This window comes from Pezoporus flaviventris, unplaced genomic scaffold (assembly GCF_033815535.1).
Source record: "Pezoporus flaviventris isolate CSIRO_AGI_PZ_B2104156 unplaced genomic scaffold, CSIRO_AGI_Pfla_v1 ptg000090l, whole genome shotgun sequence".
Lineage (NCBI taxonomy): Eukaryota > Metazoa > Chordata > Aves > Psittaciformes > Psittacidae > Pezoporus > Pezoporus flaviventris.
Window position 1 is genome coordinate 3,658,217 of NW_026892638.1, and position 22,522 is coordinate 3,680,738.

Below are 22,522 nucleotides of genomic sequence, written 5' to 3' on the forward strand. Positions count from 1 at the left end.
CATCTGCATAAGCTAATGAGATCAGAATAGAACTGGCGAAGTCCATTTTTGTCTCACAAGTGCATTTCTTTGTCCACTAAGGAAAGGCCTCTCAAGCTGCAGTGTAAGCAGCACTGTTGCATTCCCCCACCCGCTCTGCATATGCGGTTCTCACTGGAAAATACACAATAAAACAATGAGGACAATTTATTTTTAAGTTTCTGTACTAAAAGAATCTGGTTTTCCTTTATATACACACAGGCATGCCTAACAGTGACAGGGTCATACACCAGCTATAGAAGAAGAGCTGCTCTTAGAATCATTTTTCTTCTCTAGTTCTTGTTTTATACAGGATGGCAGAAGCACATCCTCCAGCATACAACTTCGCTAACGTAAACAAAATAGTCAACTACTGGATGATATGCTGGTTCCACTAAAAGCAGCTAAAGTTTTACCACAGATTTCAACAGTATTTCCATCACATTAAAGTTTGTAGAAGTGTTCAAGGCTGGGTTGGATGGGGCCATGCTCCATGAGCAACCTGGTCTAGTGGAAGGTGTCCCTGCCAATGGCAGGGGGTTGGTACTACATTATCTTCAAGGTTCCTTCTAACTCAAATCATTCTAGAATCCTGTAGTATGTTATTCTAAATCTACAACACAGAACTGTCCAGCTGACTTAAATTATGTCAGTATAGAGTTTGGTGGAAGCCCAGAATAGAGCTGTGCAAATTCACTTAAAGCTCCACCTCTCTTGCTGCGGCAGCTGTTAGCAGTAATGTGCTGGAAACCAAATATCCTGTGGACAGTGTATAAAATAGTATTCCTCCCAACTCGAGCTCTAGCTATGTTGTAACCTAGGGCTTAAGCAACCTAGACATCCATTGCTAATTAATTTGAATATGCGTTACACATTTCACTCTGTGCATTATGCCATGGATGTAACTTCGGTAATGCAGAAGATGACTTTGAGGTTAGGGCCTTATGACCTGCAAGCAACAGGCACGTTGCAAGCTTGCAGGACTAGCATTTGCTGCCGTGACAATGGCATATCTGGTTGCAAATTAAAAAACCATGGAGCAAGAAACCCTGGAGAACCAACCAACTTTTAGCTGAGACTGGTCACTGCTTCAAGCTGACCACATGGCTCGCTGCACAGAAGAGAACCCAAAACAAGCTGCCTTGACCAGAATGGGCTGTATGTTTTGACAGCAGTCTACATTTAGGCTGGGTTACAATGACTGCCAACTTGCTTCCTTGCAATGGAGACAGGCTGGGAAAAAAAAAAAACTTTTTAAAAACAGTTGTAGTAGTTAATGAGAAAGAGTTGCTGTGATTCTTTATTTTCGAGAAGAGAAAAACCAGGAGGCTCCACTCCAGCAGACAATGAGTCCAAAGACAGTTTCTCACTGGGAAAACTAAATTCAGATCCCAGTGATATAAAAAAAAAAAAAAAGTATTTTTTCATTAGACTTACTAATTTCACAAAGAAATAAGGCTTTCAGTCCTCTCTGAATTAAAAGCATTAGTATGCCGGATCCCTCATGTGCTAAACTAATCACGCTTTTAAAAAGTGCAGTGCTATAGAATACTACAGATATAGTCAGTTTCAGCTACTTCTAGAAAACTCTAGGTATGAACCCTTCATATCGTCATCTTAAATATTAAACGCTTATTTTTAAAATTAAAATTTATAATTAAGCCTGTCTTGCCTACTCAAATAGGTACTACTTTAACTGTTCTCTATGCCAGATTTCACTGTACAGTTACCAGTATAACAAGTGTCAAATATTTCATCAACTTTTAAGAATGTTATTAGTATAAATGCACAAGAACATCTTTAAACCAGAACAGAGTCAATATGACAGGCAGACATTTAGCTTTTGAAGAAAACTGATTTTGTTATCTTTAGATTTTGCTGGAATTATAAAACAGTTTCGATGTTTTCCTTTCATATTAGTTTAGCTATGAGAAAACAGGGCATGTGTCTCAGCTGTTCATTTTACTGACTGCAAACTCAACAGCTGCAAGATATACAGCAGTGGTCAAATACGATTTTTATCTTGTGCTAAAATTGATAGTGTTGGTAATTAAGACACACAGTATTTTTTTAACTTCTTCAAAGGAAGACCACTGAAGACCTGCTCATACAGGCCTTACTTAATGCCTGTATTTAGCATTAAACAGGTTATCACTTTAATGAGTGACTGGTTTATTTTACAAGAGTCATTAAAATGCAAAGATCAACTGTAGTAACACTGATGGGAGATTTGACACAGAAATCATATACACAAAACTCATGGAACCTACAGACTGCAAAACTTCTCTTTTACAGAATTTTCTCTTGCTTTAGATAGGCACACATTATTAGGTTTTTTTCCTACCTTGCATCTGTGAAAAAATTACCAGAGCATTAACTAATACTGCATGAACCACATTACTTAATCTTCTTTCTGAGAGACTGCCTGAGACTGAATGGAAAAGACAGCAGGATTCTGGGAATAATGCTACTGTCTGTCTGCAGCATTACTGGGGAAATACTGGAAGCTTCCTTCCATCACCTAGTAGGAGTACTAAACCACATTTTTCCAAGGAGCTATGAAATGACTATGTAATAAAGGAGAGCTGAAAGCCTTAGCAACTGCTTAATGCTGTCATGTCATATTGTATGAGAAATTTTACTTTCCAGGCTTTCTCTTGATTCTTGGGAGTGGTGGGAGAAAAAGGCTGCATGGCTCTGAATTCTATCAGATTTTCTGTATCAGGAGCTCCCTGCTATGGGCAAAAGGGATTCAAATATTCTGTGTGACTATAAAATTTGGCATGTACACATACCACGCCTTATGGTTCTGGAACATTTTCTGTAGCCAAGTTAGAGGGAGCTGCATCTTTTCTTCTGAAAGGTATTTTAAGAGAAGACTGTAGCATCAGAAAACCTTACACAGCATGCATTAAAAATAAGCAGAACTTACTTCTATTGGACCTATCTTGTCTGAATCTTATTCACAAACCCACTGATATGGAATAAGGAAAAAAAAACCAACCAAACAAAAAAAAACCTTTCTCAAAATACACCAAAGACCCCCACAAACAAATTCAAATAGAAATCTGCAATGTGCAATAGCATCCTTCAGAGGTAACTGAAGATCATGCTTTATCTTCACATTTAGCCCTTTGTACATACTATACTGTATATGTGCAGACATGTTAAAAAAAAATGGGGTTTCTATAAAAAAAATAATAATAATAATTTCAGAATTATGCTTAAAACTGCCTTAAAATTCTTCCATGGGTCCCCCTGCTATATATCTGTGTGTTTCAGAGCAGTGTTGTGTTGTCTAAAACAATGGGTCTTTCTTAATCTTGACTGGGATCACAGATCTTAGTCAGACATCTAACACTTGGATGAAAACATTATTAGGACTGCAGCAATCACAGAGAGAGTAAATAAAAGTGATAGATTGCATTACCAATATACCTTGCTAACAGTACTGTAATTGTAAAGGAAATGCTGCAGCAGATAAAAGAACAAACAAGTACATGAACAATTGCTTGACAATTTAACTCAGCAGCCACTTTGTAGGAGTTGCAGCATTGGTCAAAGGTAGAGGAACCCCAGTGGGTACCAGAATAAGGATTTTGTAAACTGCGTATCAGTTAAGGTACTGAAGATTACCACCGGTAGTCTTGATTTCTTGATTTGGAGCATTTAGCTCCAATTCCAAAGTCTTTATTTGCAAAAAGTCACACAAAGATATTTTAATTATTTGACAGAACTAAAAGACTCATTTGAAGGAAGACTGGGAAGGGAAGAAACAAACTAAGATTTAAATTTGGAAGAATGATGGCAGGCTGTGATACTAGAGTCTCAGTCATTTAAAGTAGTATCATACAGAGATCTTTGACTATGCAATCTACTTCTACATACTCCTTTATGACAGAAATTCTCCTTCCTCGTTTAAAACACCAATACTCTGGATATTTTTAAAAACAACTTTCAATAAACAGCCGCAAAATCTCTGTGAATATTGCTATGCTCTAATGAAGTATTTCACTCCAAACATCATGAACTCATGCATCTCCAGATGTTGCAAATGAAAGTCTCCTTAGAGGATTACAACTTTTGATTATATCCTGTGTATCTTCAATGCCCTTATTGCAGAGCTTTTCTGATATGTTGTTTGTAAAGTTACTGGTTTTATACCTACTTGGGATAGAAACCAAGGAATAGTCACATACTTTCTCCATGTCAAATTAATTTCCTAGACAAGGTTTCTTACCTCAACAGTTCAACATATTACCCTTCCTAAAAAAAAAACAAAAAAAAAAACCAAACAAACACACTTTCCCCCCAAAACACAAGCTGAAACCAACTGAGTTTTAGTAGAAGCTTACCATCGAGAGCTTTATTAGGAAGGAATCTTCACATTCTCTACAGCACAAATTGGAAGATTACGTAACAAAGTATTTACTAAGTGATTATGGGCAGCAAACAGATGTCCTTCATAATGCTGAAGCCAATGATATTGAGAGAACATTGAATGTGGGGATGAAAGGAGATGAAAACAGGTTTTTGCAACCCTACTTGTACTTTCCAGTGCATCTCACAGGGAATGTCTTTTTAGACTGCCCATAATAGTAATTAACTGGTCATCCCTTAAATTCAGCAGATATACCACAGTAAATATGAACGCACGGAAAACAGCATTTTCAAATAAACACTCAGAACATGCAATGAAGCTATGTTACCATTTTAACATGTCAGTAATCTGTTACTCAGATAATGACAGCGCATTTGAAAAGATACATGAACATCAGTCTAGAAAATAAATTAAAAAATTGATGAAGCAAACAAGTTTTCAGAAATAAAACTTACCTTTGCACCATCCAAACTGATTATCCTGTAGACATTCCTTGTGCTGTCATAGAAGTAGGACACAGTAACAGCATGCTTGCTGGTGGGAACCCAGTTCTTCTTAGTGTTTGGGTCAATCTGGAAGACATGAGCTCGGGTGCTGAAGATAGGTTGCTCCCTGAAGGATAAAGTAAAAGTAATGAATCTAATTTGTACATAACATCATTGCACACAAGTTATCTGACAGCTGTACCCACTGGGATGTCCACATTTCATTTTTCGTGCCAATTTCTTTCCTAAGAGCATCTGGATGTGTTGCTGCATAGAGCAAGTAACTACATTTATATATGCAAGCAAACTGAAAGCCTTCTAACACAAAAATCAGCACCCAGCTCTACAGTCAGATAAAGACAGACATCTCTAATACAGATTCAGCCCTTTCCCACCATCTTTCTCAAGCCTTCACCCTCCATATCTATACATTTAAACTCACTGGCACTAAAGTTACATCATTACAGTGCAAAAGGTGGATGACTTTAAGCCCCAATCTTCTCTAAAAATCTTGTAATACTCTATTATTCTAATCAATTTTAGGGCATAATCTGAAACTAAACTGTCTAATTCAATGCAATTACTCTAAAACTAACATTAATTATGGCCAAGAACGTGTTGTGAAACCCTCACTCTTCAGATCTTCACAACATGAAGATTTTCATAGCAACACTAAGTATGCATAACATCCACAAAGTTAACTGCTTAGCAAATTAAACTACCTACCATACTTTAGAATTTACAACTTCATAGAAATCTACAAATACTTTAGTGTAACTGAACTGGTTTTCAGCTTAAATTTAGCTACATTTTAGAGACAAAGGGATTGCTGTAATCTTCAAAGAATGCTGTTATCAAACCCAAAGATATTAAGTACCGGAACTTTAACTTTTTAGTTTTTTGGACTCTGTTTTCTCCATTTCCAGGATGTAAGGAAACTCTCCTGGACCTTATTTCCAGTTCTGGTGTCCTCAACATAAAAAGGACATGGAACTGTTAGAGCAAGTCCAGATGAGGGCCATGAGGATGACCGGGGGACTGGACCGCCGCCTGTATGAAGATAGGCTGAGAAAGTTGAGGCTGTTCAGTCTGGAGAAGAGAAGGCTGCGTGGAGACCTCATAGCAGCCTTCCAGTATCTGAAGGGAGCCTATAAGGATGCCAGAGAGGGACTCTTTATTAGGCACTGTTGTGACTGAACAAAGGGTTATGAGTTCAAACTTAAACACGGGAAGTTTAGGTTAGATATAAGGAAGAAGTTCTTTACTGTGGGGGTGGGAGGCACTGGCACAGACTGCCCAAAGAAGTGGTAAATGCTCCATCCCTAGCAGTGTTCAAGGCCAGATTGGACAGAGCCTTGGGTGGCATGGCTTACTGTGAAGTGCCCCTGCCCTGGAACTTGATGATCTTACGTCCTTTCCAACCCTAACTAGTCTATGATTCTATAATACAACTATTTTTTCAGTTAAATTTTAGTTGTTGTCTTCAATATAAATACATTTTTGTATTTACCTCCCAATTAAGCATACCCAAATGTGACACTCAATTCTGTCACAGTACAGTACATCACACTACTGGGTGTAACATACCATAGTTTAGGATTTCAATACGTAAAACGCAGGCAGAAACTATGCAACTAGAACGACCAGGAGCGTCAGTAAAAGCTTATTTTTCAGCCTTGAGCTGCTGCTTTCCTGCACTATCAGGACAAAAATCTTCCATAGTCCCAGCTAAACATCCTCAATGTGTTTGATGAGATGGCCTCACATCCCTGTTGATTCCTCAGCAGTGTTGCTCAAAGATAAGCCAGAGCACTTTGCAGAGCGTATTTCGGGATCAAACACAGTTATAGTAAGGTATGGAACAGCAAAAATTAAGCTTACTTACACTTTTTCAGTTGCTTCTGATAAGACTAGATTTAGTCTTTTCTTTACATGTTTTAACTGAAACTATCATTTTGGTGAATGGCAAGCTGTCTACACTCAGAAAAAAACATAGCTCTCTTTGTTAAATTAGTTGCATAAATCCTGATTTCGCCAGATTACTGGAGTAATTAAGGTTGACAAAGATGCTAAACTTCAGATGCCTGTAGATTACACCAATGCTTTGACACTTGATGATCAACATTTGATTATTTCTGTGAACAAATGGAAGTTATGCACCTTATGTCTACAGGACTTAATGTTGTACAGAATCAGTCACTAATGTGCCACTCGAGTGCTTTGAAGCTGCTGTTCAATTACGCCATCTGTACTTTTCTGTGGCAACACACTACAGAGCTACTTATATTTTAGATTCGTTAAAACAGTCATAAACAAACAAAAGGTAACATATAAAACATACACAAGATTTGTAACTTCAGCTAATCAATCTCTACTCAAAGATTTTGTTCTTCCATTATCCACACAGGAGATGTTGCCCTCCTATTCTGAAAGTTTCAACTAATTCAGCTGAAGTAATATTAGTTATAGGAGTATTAGTTAAATAAAAAAGTAGTTCCCTTTTGCCTTGCAAAGTACTCAGACTATATAAATTATACTGTATTTTATAAAATACATATACATTTAAAAAAAATTTACTTGTGTTTATAGAGTTCAGAGAGAAGCAAGAGAACAGCTTTAAATAAGAAAAAAAAAAAACTTGTAAAAAAAAAAATCTTATGGGTTTTATACCCTTCCCTCTTTACTCCTCCTTTTTGAGCTTTCTCTGGTCTTTCTTTCATTACCAGAAACTATTTAGTATTCATTAAAGACACTAATAGGTACCAAGACAAGAACTCTTTGCTAATTACATAGAGAGTATTTCTTTTCCAGAGATGCCCTGATGCTGAACAAAATGAACAGAAATTAACAAGAATGCCATAGTAACTTCGTTTGACTATTAGAAATGTCCGCTCAGGTGTGGCAGAAACATTAAGGCTAATACACTGCTGCTCTTCACTGGCCTAAACTGCAACATTACAGTGGTCAAACACAAACTAAAGAGAAGTAAATGCTACGTCTTCCTGGACTTGAGTGGCAATGTGAGGACTAAAGAAGCATGGTAAGTACCACTTAAGCAGGTAGAGTCACAACAGTTTTTTTCATCACTGATACAGAAGTCCATTCACTGATATCAGTCCTAGGGTAGGCTTAGGAGAAAAACCTATCCTTTGACATGTCTGATACTTCAACACTGCTGCTGAAGACCTCCTTCCTCTTATTTCTTTCCCCACACTATCTTTTCATTGCCATATCTACAACTTCTCAAGGCTTGGATTCTGTTGCTTCAGTTCCTGTAAAAACTGTAAGGCCACTGAAAAGAAGGTAAGAACTTCAACATTAGTTGATATTCCTACTTGTCTCCCCTAATGGTGCTAAAAAAAACTTTTAAAAAATTATACACACATTCTGCCATTCCCCTGCATTCCGGGCTAAACTGACACAGTTTTGGTAGGAAGGGTGCTGCACTGTGTGGAACCAGGTCAGCTATTTTCCCCAACCAGCAGGACAAAAGGAGAAAAGCAAGTCCAGTGTGATGGGGTCCTCCTACTCAGCTCAGCTTTGATAGCTATAAAGTATCTACTGAGTACAAACACCGAGTCCATGAGAATGAGCATTTATGTCAATCATTTCAGCAATTGCTATTTCCCTGATATGGATCTTAAAAGCTTCAAGGTGCATTATCCAGACTTACTGGTTTTGATGCTCCTGGAGTACAAATACAAGACTGTTTTCAAGTCAAGCTCAACAAAATGTGCCTTGGAGGTGCTTTTTATTGCTTTTGCAAATTGAAAATGGCGCAAGATCCCACCCTTCAGATTTCAGACTCAGTTTCAGAGGAAGATGATGCCCTGTGCATTATAGAAAACAGGACAACATCCCTGTTCTTAGAAATGGAGTACAACTACACTCCACCTTCCCTGTCCACAGTGCAGACTAGACTTTAGAGTGTTCTGCCCTCAGTCCATTACAAGCTATGGGCACAGAAAACCCTGCCACATGGCAGCCTGCATGCTCAGCATACACACTCTGCCAGTCATAAGGACTCCACACATTCTCAGCAGGCATCACATACCTGTTTTTAAAGGTGGTAATTCTGCACAGCAAGTTCTGAGCTTCTGTAGTACTTGCCATTCAAGGTAACTTTTCCCCATACCAGCCAACATAAATCCCCTTTATGATCTCTCAGGCATTTGCTGATTATCCTCAGATTTAGGACAGGACAAAGACCCTCCTGCTTTTTCACAATGACAGCATACTAAGACTAGAGCTTTCTCTCAATGCCCTGCTATACTTTTAAAAAATACTGTATCTAGATTGTTTTTAAAGCTGTAACAAGCTTTGGTTACTTCAAGCAGCTTGAGGAGTAGAGGTATTTCTGAAAAGAAATACAGTGACCAACAGTGCATCTGTAGTCAGAACTTATTTGTCAATATGGCATCCAAACACAGCCAATGATTTCTCAGAAGTCTGAGCCAGCGAGAGTGCAAATGCAGTTCAAAGCAACAGAAAGCCACAGAATTCTCCTTATTCCTGAAAGTGCTATGAAGTCTGACAAATACTGTACACAGTACCTTGTGGGACAGTATTGCTTAACATTGGTTTTATGTTGTATGGGAACTGTTCTAAAATAAAATCTTTTTCTGGAGAGAAAGTCACTGACAACTGCCATCTTGAAATAAAAATTAAAGTTATTAAGTGCCTGAACAAAACACACTCAGCAGACTTACAAAATGAGTACTCGTAAGATTTTGCTTTCCACATTACATACATTTAATGTCTCAAAGCAAGCTTTAGATAGTAAAAAAAAAAAAAAAAAGGAAGTTACAATCAAATAACCAGATCAAAATCTTTCCCATGCCACCAGCAGTTTATCTATTTTTATATTTACATTCTTAGATCTACTTTTGCTACTGTATTTTGGGTTTAAGTCAGATTTACTCATGGTCCACAAAAGCTTAGGAAGTCATTCCCAAAAATCTTGGTAAGTTTTCTGTATTCAGTTAGAAGTTAACATAGATATTTGCCTACTTGCCTATTAAGTTCAGTAGCTTACTTCTCAGAAGATGTTCTGTGGCTATGTAACACTGCACAGAGCACTGCCTCCAAGCTTTCTGCCAAGCTGTTTTGTTCCCATTGAACAATGAGCTTTTAGTATTCGATCTTTAGCCACTTCTAACTTGGCATACCATCACAAATTATGCCATCAATTTTTCAGTATTTGAAGGGAGAAAAGATTCCTCTGTGACTATTAGGAGCTGAACACTCACTATTTCAACAAGCACTTATTTCCACCTGACTTTTATTTTCATAAAACTCTCAGAAATCTATTATCTTTGAAATGTCAGTGTTCCTATAAAGAATAGCTGAAATTTCAGAGCTATGCAGACAGGAGGGGGGACAGTAGCACTGTATCTGCATACCTTAAAGCTCTAGACTCTAAGGAAAAAAAAAATAAAATCTTAACATTTTACTATGGGCTAAGAAATATATGCAAAACACACGTATACAGCTGGGTGCAAAGAATGTAGTTTAATACAAGCTAGGCTAAATTTGATGCTATGAGGAGACAGAACTCTAATGAAGTCAACAATTACAGACTTTCACTGGTAGAAAAATCATCTACCTATGCTTATTTGTACCAATAAATAGAAGTGCCTGTATGACACAGGAGACAAGTCAGGAAAGGAGGTAACTTCAAAATATAGGGCAGAAAATATTTCTGAAATCGATTCCTTCTGATAACATTTTGGCATATCCACTAATGTGGACAGCATCTTTATGAGCATGTAATTCTATAAAATAGTCTATTCAGGAGAAAAATGAACCACTCTGTAGGTGCCAGTCTCAGCTAAATGCTCAGGAAGCCCATACATAAGACCTTCCAGAGGAAGAAGAAAGAGAAGAAAGGCAGAGGAGTATCCTGCAAGCAGGCACTGTGAAACAACTGTAGACAGCACTTAAAATTTATTGTCAGCATATAAAATCACAAGAGCTAGGATTACCATATCTTGGGAAATAAGGCTCTTGCTATTAAACAAAACAAACAAAAAACCCAAAAATCATGATTATGAAGAGTAATGAGAAAGTTCATTTAAACTCACTGCTCTTCTGCCAGAGCCTCCCATTCATAAGAGACCACTGAAGGATATTGTTACCAGTAAACTTTATAATAGTAAAGAGCTTCTTCTACAGCACAGATTTAAAATTAATTGTAGCATTGCACAGAGACTACAGTCTCACAAATTCAGCAGCATCTAAAATGGAAGCTGGCAGAGTTGCAAGCACAGGAGCCAGTGACACGTGGTGTCCCTCAGGGATTGATGTTGGGACCGATCCTGTTCAACATTTTTGTCACTGACATGGACAGTGGGATTGAGTACACCCTCAGCAAGTTTGCTGATGACACCAAGCTGTGTGGTTTGGCTGATACCCTGGAGGGAAGGAATGCCATCCAGAGGGACCTCGACATGCTTATGAGGTGGGCTGATGCCAACCTCATGAAGTTTAACCATGCCAAGTGCAAGGTCCTACACCTGGGTCGGAGCAATCCCAGGCACAGCTACAGGTCGGGCAGAGAAGAGATTCAGAGCAGCCCTGCGGAGAAGGACTTGGGGGTGCTGGCAGACAAGAAACTGAACAGTGGTACAGAGGAGGGCCATAGAAATTATCAGAGGGATAGAACACCTCTCCTGTGAGGAAACGCTGGGAAAGTTGGGCTTGTTCAGTGGGAAGAAGAAAAAGCTCCACTAGCAGCCTGCTAGTACCTAAAGGGAGATTGTAAGAAAGATTGAGACAGACTTTTTAGTTGGGTGCATTGTGATAGGGCAAGGTGGTTTTAAACTAAAAGAGGGTAGATTTACATTTTTACTACAAGGGTGGTGAAATACTAGAACAGAGAGGTGGCAGATGCCCCATCCCTGGAAACATTCAAGGACAGGTTGGACAGGGCTCTGAGCAACCTGATCTAGTTGAATCATAGAATCAGCTAGGCTGGAAAACATCTGTTCCTGCTCATTGCAAGGGGGGCTCACTAGATGATCTTTAAAGATCCTTTCCAATCCAAACTATTCTGATTCTATGTCCCAAGCAGCAGAGCTGGCAGTGCCCGCTTGCAGCCCAGAAAGCCAACCGTATCCTGGGCTGCATCAAAAGGAGCGTGACCAGCAGATCGAAGGAGGTGATCCTGCCCCTCTGCTCTCATGAGAGCTCACTTGGAGTATTGTGTGCAGTTCTGGTGTCCTCAACATAAAAAGGACATGGAGCTGTTGGAACAAGTGCAGAGGAGGGCCACGAGGATGATCAGGGGACTGGAGCACCTCCTGTATGAAGACAGGCTGAGGAAGTTGGGGCTGTTCAGCCTGGAGAAGAGAAGGCTACGTGGAGACCTCATAGCAGCCTTCCAGTATCTGAAGGGGACCTACAAGAAGCTGGAGAGGGACTCTTCATCATGGACTATAGCAACAAGACAAGGGGTAATGGATTAAAACTTAAACAGGGGAAGTTTAGATTGGATATAAGGAGGAAGTTCTTCACTGTGAGGGTGGTGAGGCACTGGAATGGGTTGCCCAAAGAAGCTGTGAATGCTCCATCCCCACTGTGTTCAAGGCCAGGCTGGACAGAGCCTTGGGCAATATGGTCTAGCAGAAGGCATCCCCGCCCATTGCAGGGTGGTTGAGAAACTAGATCATAAGGTCCTTTCCAACCAAAACCATTCTATGATTCTATGATTTTGACATGCTCCTGATCACTGTTTCTACATACACACACACCTCAAAAACATTACAAAGTCTATTAATAATAAAATTGGTCACTAATACAGTTAGCTTACTTTGAGTACCTCAAGAAAATGAATTCTGCCCTCAGTATCTTTCGTTAGGAACAACCCACCGGCAGTCTTCCTTGGCCTCATCATATCGCAAGGGAAATACAAATGCACTAAGAAGCCAAGAATTGCCCTTTGTCTCATTCCATCTTTAGATGCCTACCATCAGGTGGGTAAGACTCTAACGCTTTAACTTCAAATTAACGAGATTGATGGAATAAATTATTTTGGTAGGTCAGTGTTAACTTCACTGCAGATGGTTTAAATTTTTTCTTTTCTTAATTTCCAGAGCAAATTTGAGATACCAGCAGAAAAGACTTAAGTGCATTCATTAGCTGCATTACTATTTCTCAGAATACAGTGAAAATCAAAATGACAGTGTCCTCTTGTTTTCCTTCAAGCAAGCAATGATCATATTCATCCATGATAGAGTGAAATCAGATGGGTCTTACTAGGTATGTTCAATACGCAGATCAACAGCAAAACCTCATGTTTTGTTTTATCACAAACTGAAGAAAGCAAAAACCGAAACATGAAAACGTGTAACATTCTTCAGAGAAAGAGCAGCACACTGCACAGGGTTCTGCACTGTAATTTGGCGTACTTAGATGTGTCAAAATTACACCTGTAGATCAGGTTTCATCCTGCTATTTAGGTAGTATCTCATTAGCTGCTTGTCCCTGCCATGCCTGGACGTCTGTTAGGAGTCTGCCTCCTAACTGTACAGAACAGCTTGCAGCTTAGCACTGCTCTCTTCTGAGGCTCCCAAGGATGGTAAAGGCACTCGCATTGAGCTCTAACAAGCAAAGTCAACATGCCTTTAGAGTTCTGGTTAAGAAAGAACACAATGAATCACATTTGCCAGCTAATATGAAAACTCCTGTATTTGGAATAAAATAGATACTACTTAAAATTAGGGCTTCTATTCTAGAGCAAGGGACAAAAAGCAACAAAACTCTTCAATTTTTCATATAAAGGCAATGAACATGAAGCTGCTTGCACTAAGGGGTAATGTTAACCTGATTAAAAACTAAAGGAAGAAAAATAGACAAACACTGGATTTGCTTTCACTTCTATAACTCTGGAGATTTTTAAGAAATGCCTGTTCCCCAATGCCTTCAGCTATCACATGCTGCTCAAGTTCTGCAGGCAGGCAACCAGCCCAAGTATTACAGGAAACACCTACACCAAGAATTTATCACTGACTATAAAAGTTCCTCCAATAGCTGCACGAAGGTATCTCTAAGGTTTTCCTTTTTTGTCCTTCCACCTAACCTTCAAAAGCTCATTTTCAAATCATGACTCAAGTGAGAGCTTTGGGAGTCAGAGGAGATAACAAAAAGTGTATTACAAGCACTCAGCTTTATCTTCACACTTTTCACTTCAGTTTATGATGTCATTCCAGGGATATAAGCATCTTCAGAATTTTTCTAGGAAAAGAAGTGACTATTCCTCTAAATCATGCAAGTAAGTGGACAAAGGTATCTCTGAACTTTTACCTTAACTTTGTTTTTAAATTAGAAGATTAGAGAAAACTAATAATCAGCTTGTAATGACGTAAGCGCAGCCAAACTATGTTAGGATGAATTTTCAGTTAGATATTTACCTATAGTGAAAATATTGCATAATAATAATAGCAAAAATTAATACAAAGTTATATTATATTCCTGGATTTTGCTCTGTCCAAAAATTCTTGTCAAGGAAGCCCACAGAGGAGTTCTTCTATCTTTATGTTCTGTTCTATGAAAAAAGAACCCTGGAATGACAGGCTAACAAGACACTTCTGAAAGTAGTCTAGATGTTAACATTTCTGCAACAACCCTCACATACAGTAAACTAAGTTAAGCTGCAACTGGAATAATAAAAAAAGCAACAGTCTAAAAATACTAATTTTCTTTCATTCTACAACATGGAAAAGCAACTTTGCCACACTTGAAACACAAAGAGAAATGAGAGGAATAAAGTCTACACAGCACAATGCTGTAAAGGAAGAAATAATGTCATTCATACCTGTCAGGAAAAAAAGTTTAGAAAGGATCAAAAGGTATTGATAACCAGATTTTCATTTCCCTACTTTCTTGATATTTTCTGTATAAACTTTTCTTTACAATCTACATCTACAATCAATGGAGTTGACGTGCCAGTCATTTTAATGGAGAACATAAATCAGCTTGAACTTCTCCTGTTATTTAGCACAGCAATTTAACAATGATAAATAACAGTCATAACAATATGCATCATCAGTTTTCTTGAGTTTAAATAGACATTTTCTAGACATGGTCCTCAGGGACACTATAGCTTCAGTATCATTACAAGGTCTACAGTTTTAAAGGAAAAAAAAACAACCAAACAAAAACAAAACCCACCCAACAGAAAAGAAACAAAGAAGACCCCTGTAGCAGCAGAACATGCATAGCTCTCCAAATACAGAAGCAGAGAGGGTGAGAGAACAGAGTTGCTCTGGGGTCTAGAGATGCTGCTGGTAAGCAAGAGTCTTATTGCCCCAGCAGTACTCTCCTTTCCAGAGGCATGGAAGAGGAGGATGAGGAGGAAGGCTCCAGGTGGGACATGATTTCGAAATCTACTGCAAATTCCAGAACTGAAGCCTGATCCCATCCCATCTGTTTTCCTGGCCATGTCTCACGGACACCCTTAAATTAGTTCATGGACTCTTTGAGATCTGAACTTCAGTAGTTTCCTTTCCAAAACAATTTTCAGTTTGTGAGAAGGGCTGTTAATGCCATTCACAAATAACTAATTAGATTAACTGATGCTGAGTAAACAAGGTGAGAATTAAGCCAAATTGGATGAGGCCACTTAGGTGCTGTTGCTGAGGCACAGATGAATTAAAACAAAACACTGCAAGAACATGAAGATTCTTTGATGTTAATCATACTGTTTGGTGGGATACAAGGGACATAAGACAGCAGTGGCAGAAGTGCCACACAGAGTAACACATTCAGACAATTGACAGACAAATTCCCTGGTTTGCTCCAAAATGAAAGCATGAGACTGTCCAAAAATTAACACCGTCTGTTGTAAATTTTGGTTAGATCAATTTAGTTGCTGTAATGAAATCCTTCAGCAGTGTTGATAAGTGTCACTGCACAGCTAGCACAGAAAGAAGGAACCAAGAACAGAGGGTTGGCACGAAGACAAGCAGTCATGAAGAGCACTGAAATAAGTAATAATCCTACATTAGCTTAAGCTCCCTAAAACACGGCAGAGTTCAAAAAACACGTAAATGCAGTATTTTCTAATTTGACATTCAGCGTGATTTTGTGCACTCCATCAAGTCTCATCATTGCCTGTGACAAGAATGTCTGTTTTGATGGTTGTATTTCACAGGTATGAGCAAACAGAGACAGAGCTGGGGCATTTGACGAGAGAGATGAGAATTCTGGAACCTCAAAAAAAGCAATAGAAGGAAGACAAAAATCACAGAATTAATTCATCATGTGTTTCCACTGAGATAATCATCAATTATATAGTAAACAGTGATGGTATTTAAAAATTAGGTTTTTATATTGTTTAAGTTCTACTTTTCCAATTATATTTCAGAGGCAACACTCAACTAATACTAGTCATAACTTTGCGATTTTAAAGATGACTTATTCACAACAAGGAATACCGATCTTCTTTGTTTATTATGAGACATTTGGAATTCATTTTAAATGATTTTCTGTAGCAAAATAAGGTTTCCTCACTCTGCACCAGTCTTCAGCAACTCTTCCTTCTAATGCTTCTTACCAGTCTTTCATCACCATCTTTACTGGCTTCAAACTTCCATTTGCTTCCTTGTAGGTCTTCATACAGTAGTGATCACACCTCCTTAACGCTTCTCACCCAATCAACCAAGTCTACCCCACCTTTTTCTAGATTTCCAAATTAGTAATTTCAACATGCCTTTTATATGCAAAAATGCTTTTAATTTTTGAGGGCCTGGCACTAGTCACTCCTTTCATTAAAGCCCACAAGCCCCTTATTTAACATTAAGAATTTGTCAGGTAACAGCCAGTTTTGAGAGCTTTTACACTTAATTCTCAGGAATAAATACCCTGAAATAAATCATTAGCACAACCTGCATGTTAACTGCAGACATCTCAAAGCTGAAGTCATGCTTACACCAGCACCAGTGGAAGTATCAGAATTTATATACGGAGCAAGCAGAATGAACCAAGCTGAATAAACATGCATTTCTTCACTATCCCCATCAACTGATCTTCAAACAATTTGTAATACCATCCAGACTGCTACAGCATACAAAGTTTCAAAAAGAATCACTGGTCCACATCACAAGATAATTGCATTATTTCATTTGTATCAAGGAACTGAATTAGACTCCTAGAAAAGTAAACAAATTAATTTTATATTCATAAGTAACAAATGAATTTGAATCATCCCACTAAACACTGCAGGAACTGTAAAGCCTCTTTAATTCACCCTGAGCATGCCACTACCATGCCAGCAAGTCCCTCCTTCTGACAACTCGCACTACTGAATTTTGAAAGCAGTGGCTGCATCTGTATTGAGCTGTAACTGCAAGTGACAGATCTCAGTTTTCCTGTTTACACCATACACATGCCAAAAACATTGAGGCTCCTCCTAAAGCGGGACACCCAAATACCATTCCTCACACCCCTCTGCTCATCAGATCACCTACAGGCATTCCCAGGCCAGCTCCAAATCCCGTTTCCCCCAATGACGTGCCTTGCACTGTTAGGCAACTTCCCGCCTTAATGGTGAGATTCACAAGAAGAATGCAAAGCACAATCCATTTTCAAACATATCAGTATGACCACAAACTGTGCATGGAACAAACAGTGGTGCCCTGTTCAGCCTTCTACACAGGCTGAGGTGCAAAAAGGTACACAGGTCTGCACAACAAATGTCAACAAAGGTATTGTGCCAAGTGCTGTGCCTTGGGAATGGGCCCCCACAGCTGGAAAGTAACAGCCATACCTGGTCTAGGCTGTCACACTGATAAGCATCTCATAGGGAAGATGACTGCTGGAAACACAATGGCTGCATCAGTACTACCCCTGTGTATTGCTATCCAAATAATGTAAGTAAACATTTCTTCACTGATGGCTCATGCACTTGCTTTGACTGCGCTAGTGGAGGCTGGTAAAGACAAATTATGTGTTAGTTTACAGTAATTAGATTATCAACCACTGTGAAAAGCACACTTCAAAATATGGCTTATACTGTAGAAAGGCATCCACAATGACTGGAGCTCTAACCCCAAGATAGCAGGTAGCTATCTGGGATTTACCTAGATGGAAGTTACTTTACTTGTTGGAATGTAATTACAGGGGGGAAAAAAAACAAAACAAAACAACAGATCTCAGGAAACCAGTTAGCATTTTGACAAATTAAGCAGTAAAATGAATGCCATACAGTTTATGCAGAGGTGCTGGCTCAAATGCCTGTGTGACAGAAAACTGGTATTTTCTTGCCTATTTCAATGGAATTGGAATTGCCTATATCAGAGGCCTATATTTAACAGTTCAATAAAATATTCAAGCAATAAATGCATGCTACTACTGCTACGAAGCATCTAATCAAAGACCTGGAACGAGTGCTTGTTAAAACCTATTTAGGTTTTTTAGTATGACTTTTTTATCAACAGTAACAATTTTCCTTACATGGTACCGGAATGAACTGGTAGGGTTCAATGCATTCAAAACCTATGCACAAACCAAGAACTAAAAAAACCTCGCTCACCCACTCCTTTGCATAAGTATCAGAATAAGTATTAAATGTAAGAAGTCAAGCCCTAATGTTTCTGTTTCCATGAAATAAACAGTGGCCAGAAACAAGCAGTTTTATTTGCAATGCAAGAATTCTGTAAGTAGCTAAGCCAGTTTTAAAGAAAGCTGTACTTAAAAACATTTCACTCATGCACGCTAAACATAGACATGGTACAGTCTTCCCAAACTGAGGTGCACTTAGGTGCTCACCAGCCTACTTCCAAAAAAGGTTAACGAAGCATCAAATACAAGTCCATGTAGCAGAACCTACCATTTCCCATTGTAATAGGTTTTGTGTTTAGAAACAGCATACCAGGATACACAGCTGCTTAACTTAGTAAAGAGAATGCCTTGAGTAGGAAGTACTAATACCATACTTAACTGCATAAAAATCTCAGTGTTCACAAACAAATGAAGAGGAACAGTTCTTCAGGAAGATGAACGGCATACATACAAAACAAAACTATTTAGAACAAAACTTTGTATCTGCCAATTGAAATTTGAAGCATCAGTTTTAATTGTTACTTAACTGGCTCCATGTGAAGTTTGATCATGACCACTAATTTTCTAAACATTTAGTATATAAGCATATTAGTTTGTAAGCATAATGGCATCTGGAACCAGAATTCTTGCCATTTTTCTAATAGCCTTCATTAAGGCATCAGATGACATAAGCAGATCACCATGCCTGTCAAGTGTCAATGAAGAAGACTAACTGCTCTTGTGCTACTATGGCTAGTGATACTTCTCATTCAATATAAGCTTCTCATGGAAGTATACTAGGTGCATTTTTCAAATGTGAAAGATGAAATTCCACTTTGTGACCACAACCAGTGATACTAATCATAAACTGTGTGTTGTCATCAAGTTCTAACAGTAGCACACAGTCATGCACTCTGCTGCAAACCTCGTATTCATACCAGGCAGTATTCAGTGACCTGGTGTCAAAAAATCAGTTCACCTACCCACAATCTGAACTCATCATTATATGCCTCTTTCCCACTCTTTCTCCTCTACAATGAGGAAGTCAGGAGGACTTGTACAGGGTGACAACAAAAGTCTGTATCTTAGTAACTGGGTAAATTCCATTTATATTCTGAGGGAAAAGTATTTCCAAAAAGTACTCTTACATGCAAGTTGCAGATCATCAAGCCAGCATTTTTTAGGGTCTAAATATACTAACAAGGATTTGTTCAAAGCCATATAGAACATCAAATCAAATGTTTGTTCCAGGCTCCCACTACAGAAATAGTTCCCAAAGTTGCACAACTGTTTGTATGGCTGGATTTTGTAAAACCACTTTGAACTTGAACATGGTGTTGACAGTTACTATTCTTCCTTGACAAAATCCTTCCACCAGAGTGTTCAACTACTCTTTTCCAAATGGTTTCACAAACATATGCAACATCCTACACATATTGCTTTATGTGACAATAAAGTCCTCTGCATCAGCGATGTTTTGAGTTTTACAAAAACAATAGCCAGCTGCAGAAGTAGCAAGGAAAGTCAAGCAAGACGGAAGGTAACCTTTAAAGATCTAGACTTGGGTCTTATATGTAAAGGTTGAGTTAGTGCAGGTGATTTGAGGATTGCTATGTCCATCTCTGACTCCTTGACAGCAGTAAAATTCTTCAAATTTAAGATTTGATAAGCAAGATTCTTCAAATCTAGGATTTATGGTTATTACCAAGGAGAAGAAGAGAAGGATTGTTCAAAAGTATTTTCACACTAAGTAAAACTGCTCTTTGTAAATACTCTTGGAGAAAGAGCAAATTGTTTTCCTTTGTCCAAGAACTTCACTCCAGAATAATATTCTCAAATCCTGCTAATGATAAAAGTCACAGATGTTATAGAAAAGGCCCCTTCAATGCTTTTCAAATCCATCCCAGTAATAGAACTATCCTAGCTTTTGTTCCAACCCAATTTTAAAAACTTGTTAACTCAGGTGGATAAAAAAGGAGGATTTTGATTTTTTTATGTATCTCACATTTAAGGACACCAAATACATAACTATCATTAAAAATTATCTCAGATCTTGAGTGGCCTGTCAAGATTTGTTGTAACAGAACAGGCAGCACTTACATTCAGATGTGAGCTAAATTAGGGAATCCAGAGTTTAAGTGCCCGTGTTTCACAGAAATCCCATCAAAATGGATCATTACTTAACCATGTGTTTCAGCACCTGTCTTTTTCCGGAAAACTTCCCAAAGATCCTGGGAGTCTTACTACTGTGCATAGCCAGACATGTTGCCATTAGCTGTGCAGTGCTTCTGAAGAACCAAGCCTACCTAGGACTCAAATCAGCAGGACACCTCCTACTCCCAAGCACTGCCAGTCATCTCCTGGTAGGAGCCCAGTTCCTATGGATGTCCAAATGCAGAGAGCTCAGGATGCCTGGGTTGTAGCCTTGGTAAAGGACACAGGAAATCCTACATTTTGTAAAAGAACAAGAACAAACACTGGCGTGGGAGGGACATATATACTTGTATGTGTACATAGGTGTATCTGTATATATACATATCTATAGGTGGATGTTGAAAAGGCACTTGGAAATCAATATTCAGAAGCTGAAATAAGTTAATCTATGTGAAATGGTTGCTGTCTAATTGCAGGCTTTTAGTCACACACAAGTCAGTGACGAATATTCCCAGTGCAAAAGCATAAGTTTTCGGTTTCAAAGTCAACTGGCCAAATAGCTGTTTAGGACCTCAGTTACTGCATGTAATGATTTGAGACAAGAGAGCTACACAGCATATATTATTCCATATGCTTATTTTTGTTGGCATGGAAAACAATTCATACCCTAAGAAGCCCTGTCATTGCTGTACACTCGGCAGTAAGGCTTATGGTGGAGAAAACTGGTTTCTCCAGTATCACACAGTAACATTTTTTCACATTTCTTGCAAGCCAGGGCTAGCAGGCTGTTGGAAATAGGCAGGCACAAGAAGGAATTATGAGCATATACATCAAGGATCATTTATTTCACCAACACTTCACTGTAAAGGGTTGACCATTTAAAGCTCATTCTTCAGTTTTCAAAACTCAAGGAAGATCTCATTATATGCCCAGTTACAAGAACAGCTTCAAGATTAACTATGGATTCAAGGTTATAGCATACTATTTACAAAATAAGGCATTAAAAAGCATTTGAAAAAAAAGCCAAATTCTAACCCCTGACATTACCTATTATGTTTTTTACTATGAAAGAACACTACAGAACTGGGAATAAAATGACATTTCTTCAACAAGCTAAGACTCAACCTAGTAGATAGTCTCAAAAAAACCTTTTCTGACTTGAGCTTCAAAACTGAGGAGCAAACTTGCACAGAGATAACTCTAAGCCTGGATCTTTTTCAACACTTCCCTTCAGAACATCAGACACTGCTGTAGCAAAAGGTATGTCTATCCTACTTGTAATGATACTTCCCTACTGCCAACCCTGTATTTGTACAGCCATGCAGTCAGCCATGTTACAGTACTGATGTGGCTCTCTACAGAAATGCTTTTGCTGCAGCAGACAACAGGAAAAAGCAGCCCCCATCTTCTGTTGTTCCCACTTTTTGGTGGCAAGAGTGAAAACACTATGAAAAGGTTGACAAAGGTTGACAAAGGTTGACAACCACAGAGATTGACTAATCAGTGCCTGTGAATCAGTTGTATGTGTATGGAGGAAGAAGAGGGAGAAGAAAACCCTGAGAGGAACTATGCATTTCAAGTTCTTCCCTCTTGATTCAGGTAAAAGCCATTGGTCAAAATGAAAAAGAAAAAAAAAAGGGGGGGCAAAAAATCATGATTAGATACTGGAAATGTCAATATATGCTCATACCTGGCAATCCAGCATCACCTATTACATGTTTAAATAGTGTCTCCCTAGACAAATTTTTTTAACAATGACTGGCATTCACACTACTTGCCACCAGAGAAGCATGTCGGAATGCAGTGTGTTGCCAGAAGCATATTTGTGATGCAGTTCCAGAAAATCAATACACTATTCAAACATGGTTCCATTACTTTGCAAAACAGAGCAGATGACATTAATACCACTATCAGGCTCTCTGTAGATAGAACAGAGCCCAGCACT

At 38.6% G+C, this 22,522-nt stretch overlaps 1 protein-coding gene across 2 annotated transcripts in view; it reads right to left on the minus strand.

The window, feature by feature from the left end:
• The window catches only part of HOMER1 (homer scaffold protein 1), an 87,493-nt gene that overhangs the window by 58,823 nt on the left and 6,148 nt on the right, over positions 1 to 22,522 (minus strand). For both annotated transcript variants that reach the window (XM_061475881.1, XM_061475879.1), the window contains exon 2: positions 4,855 to 5,011. In XM_061475881.1, coding sequence (XP_061331865.1) covers positions 4,855 to 5,011 — 157 coding nt within the window. The remainder of the gene's footprint in view (positions 1 to 4,854; positions 5,012 to 22,522) is intronic.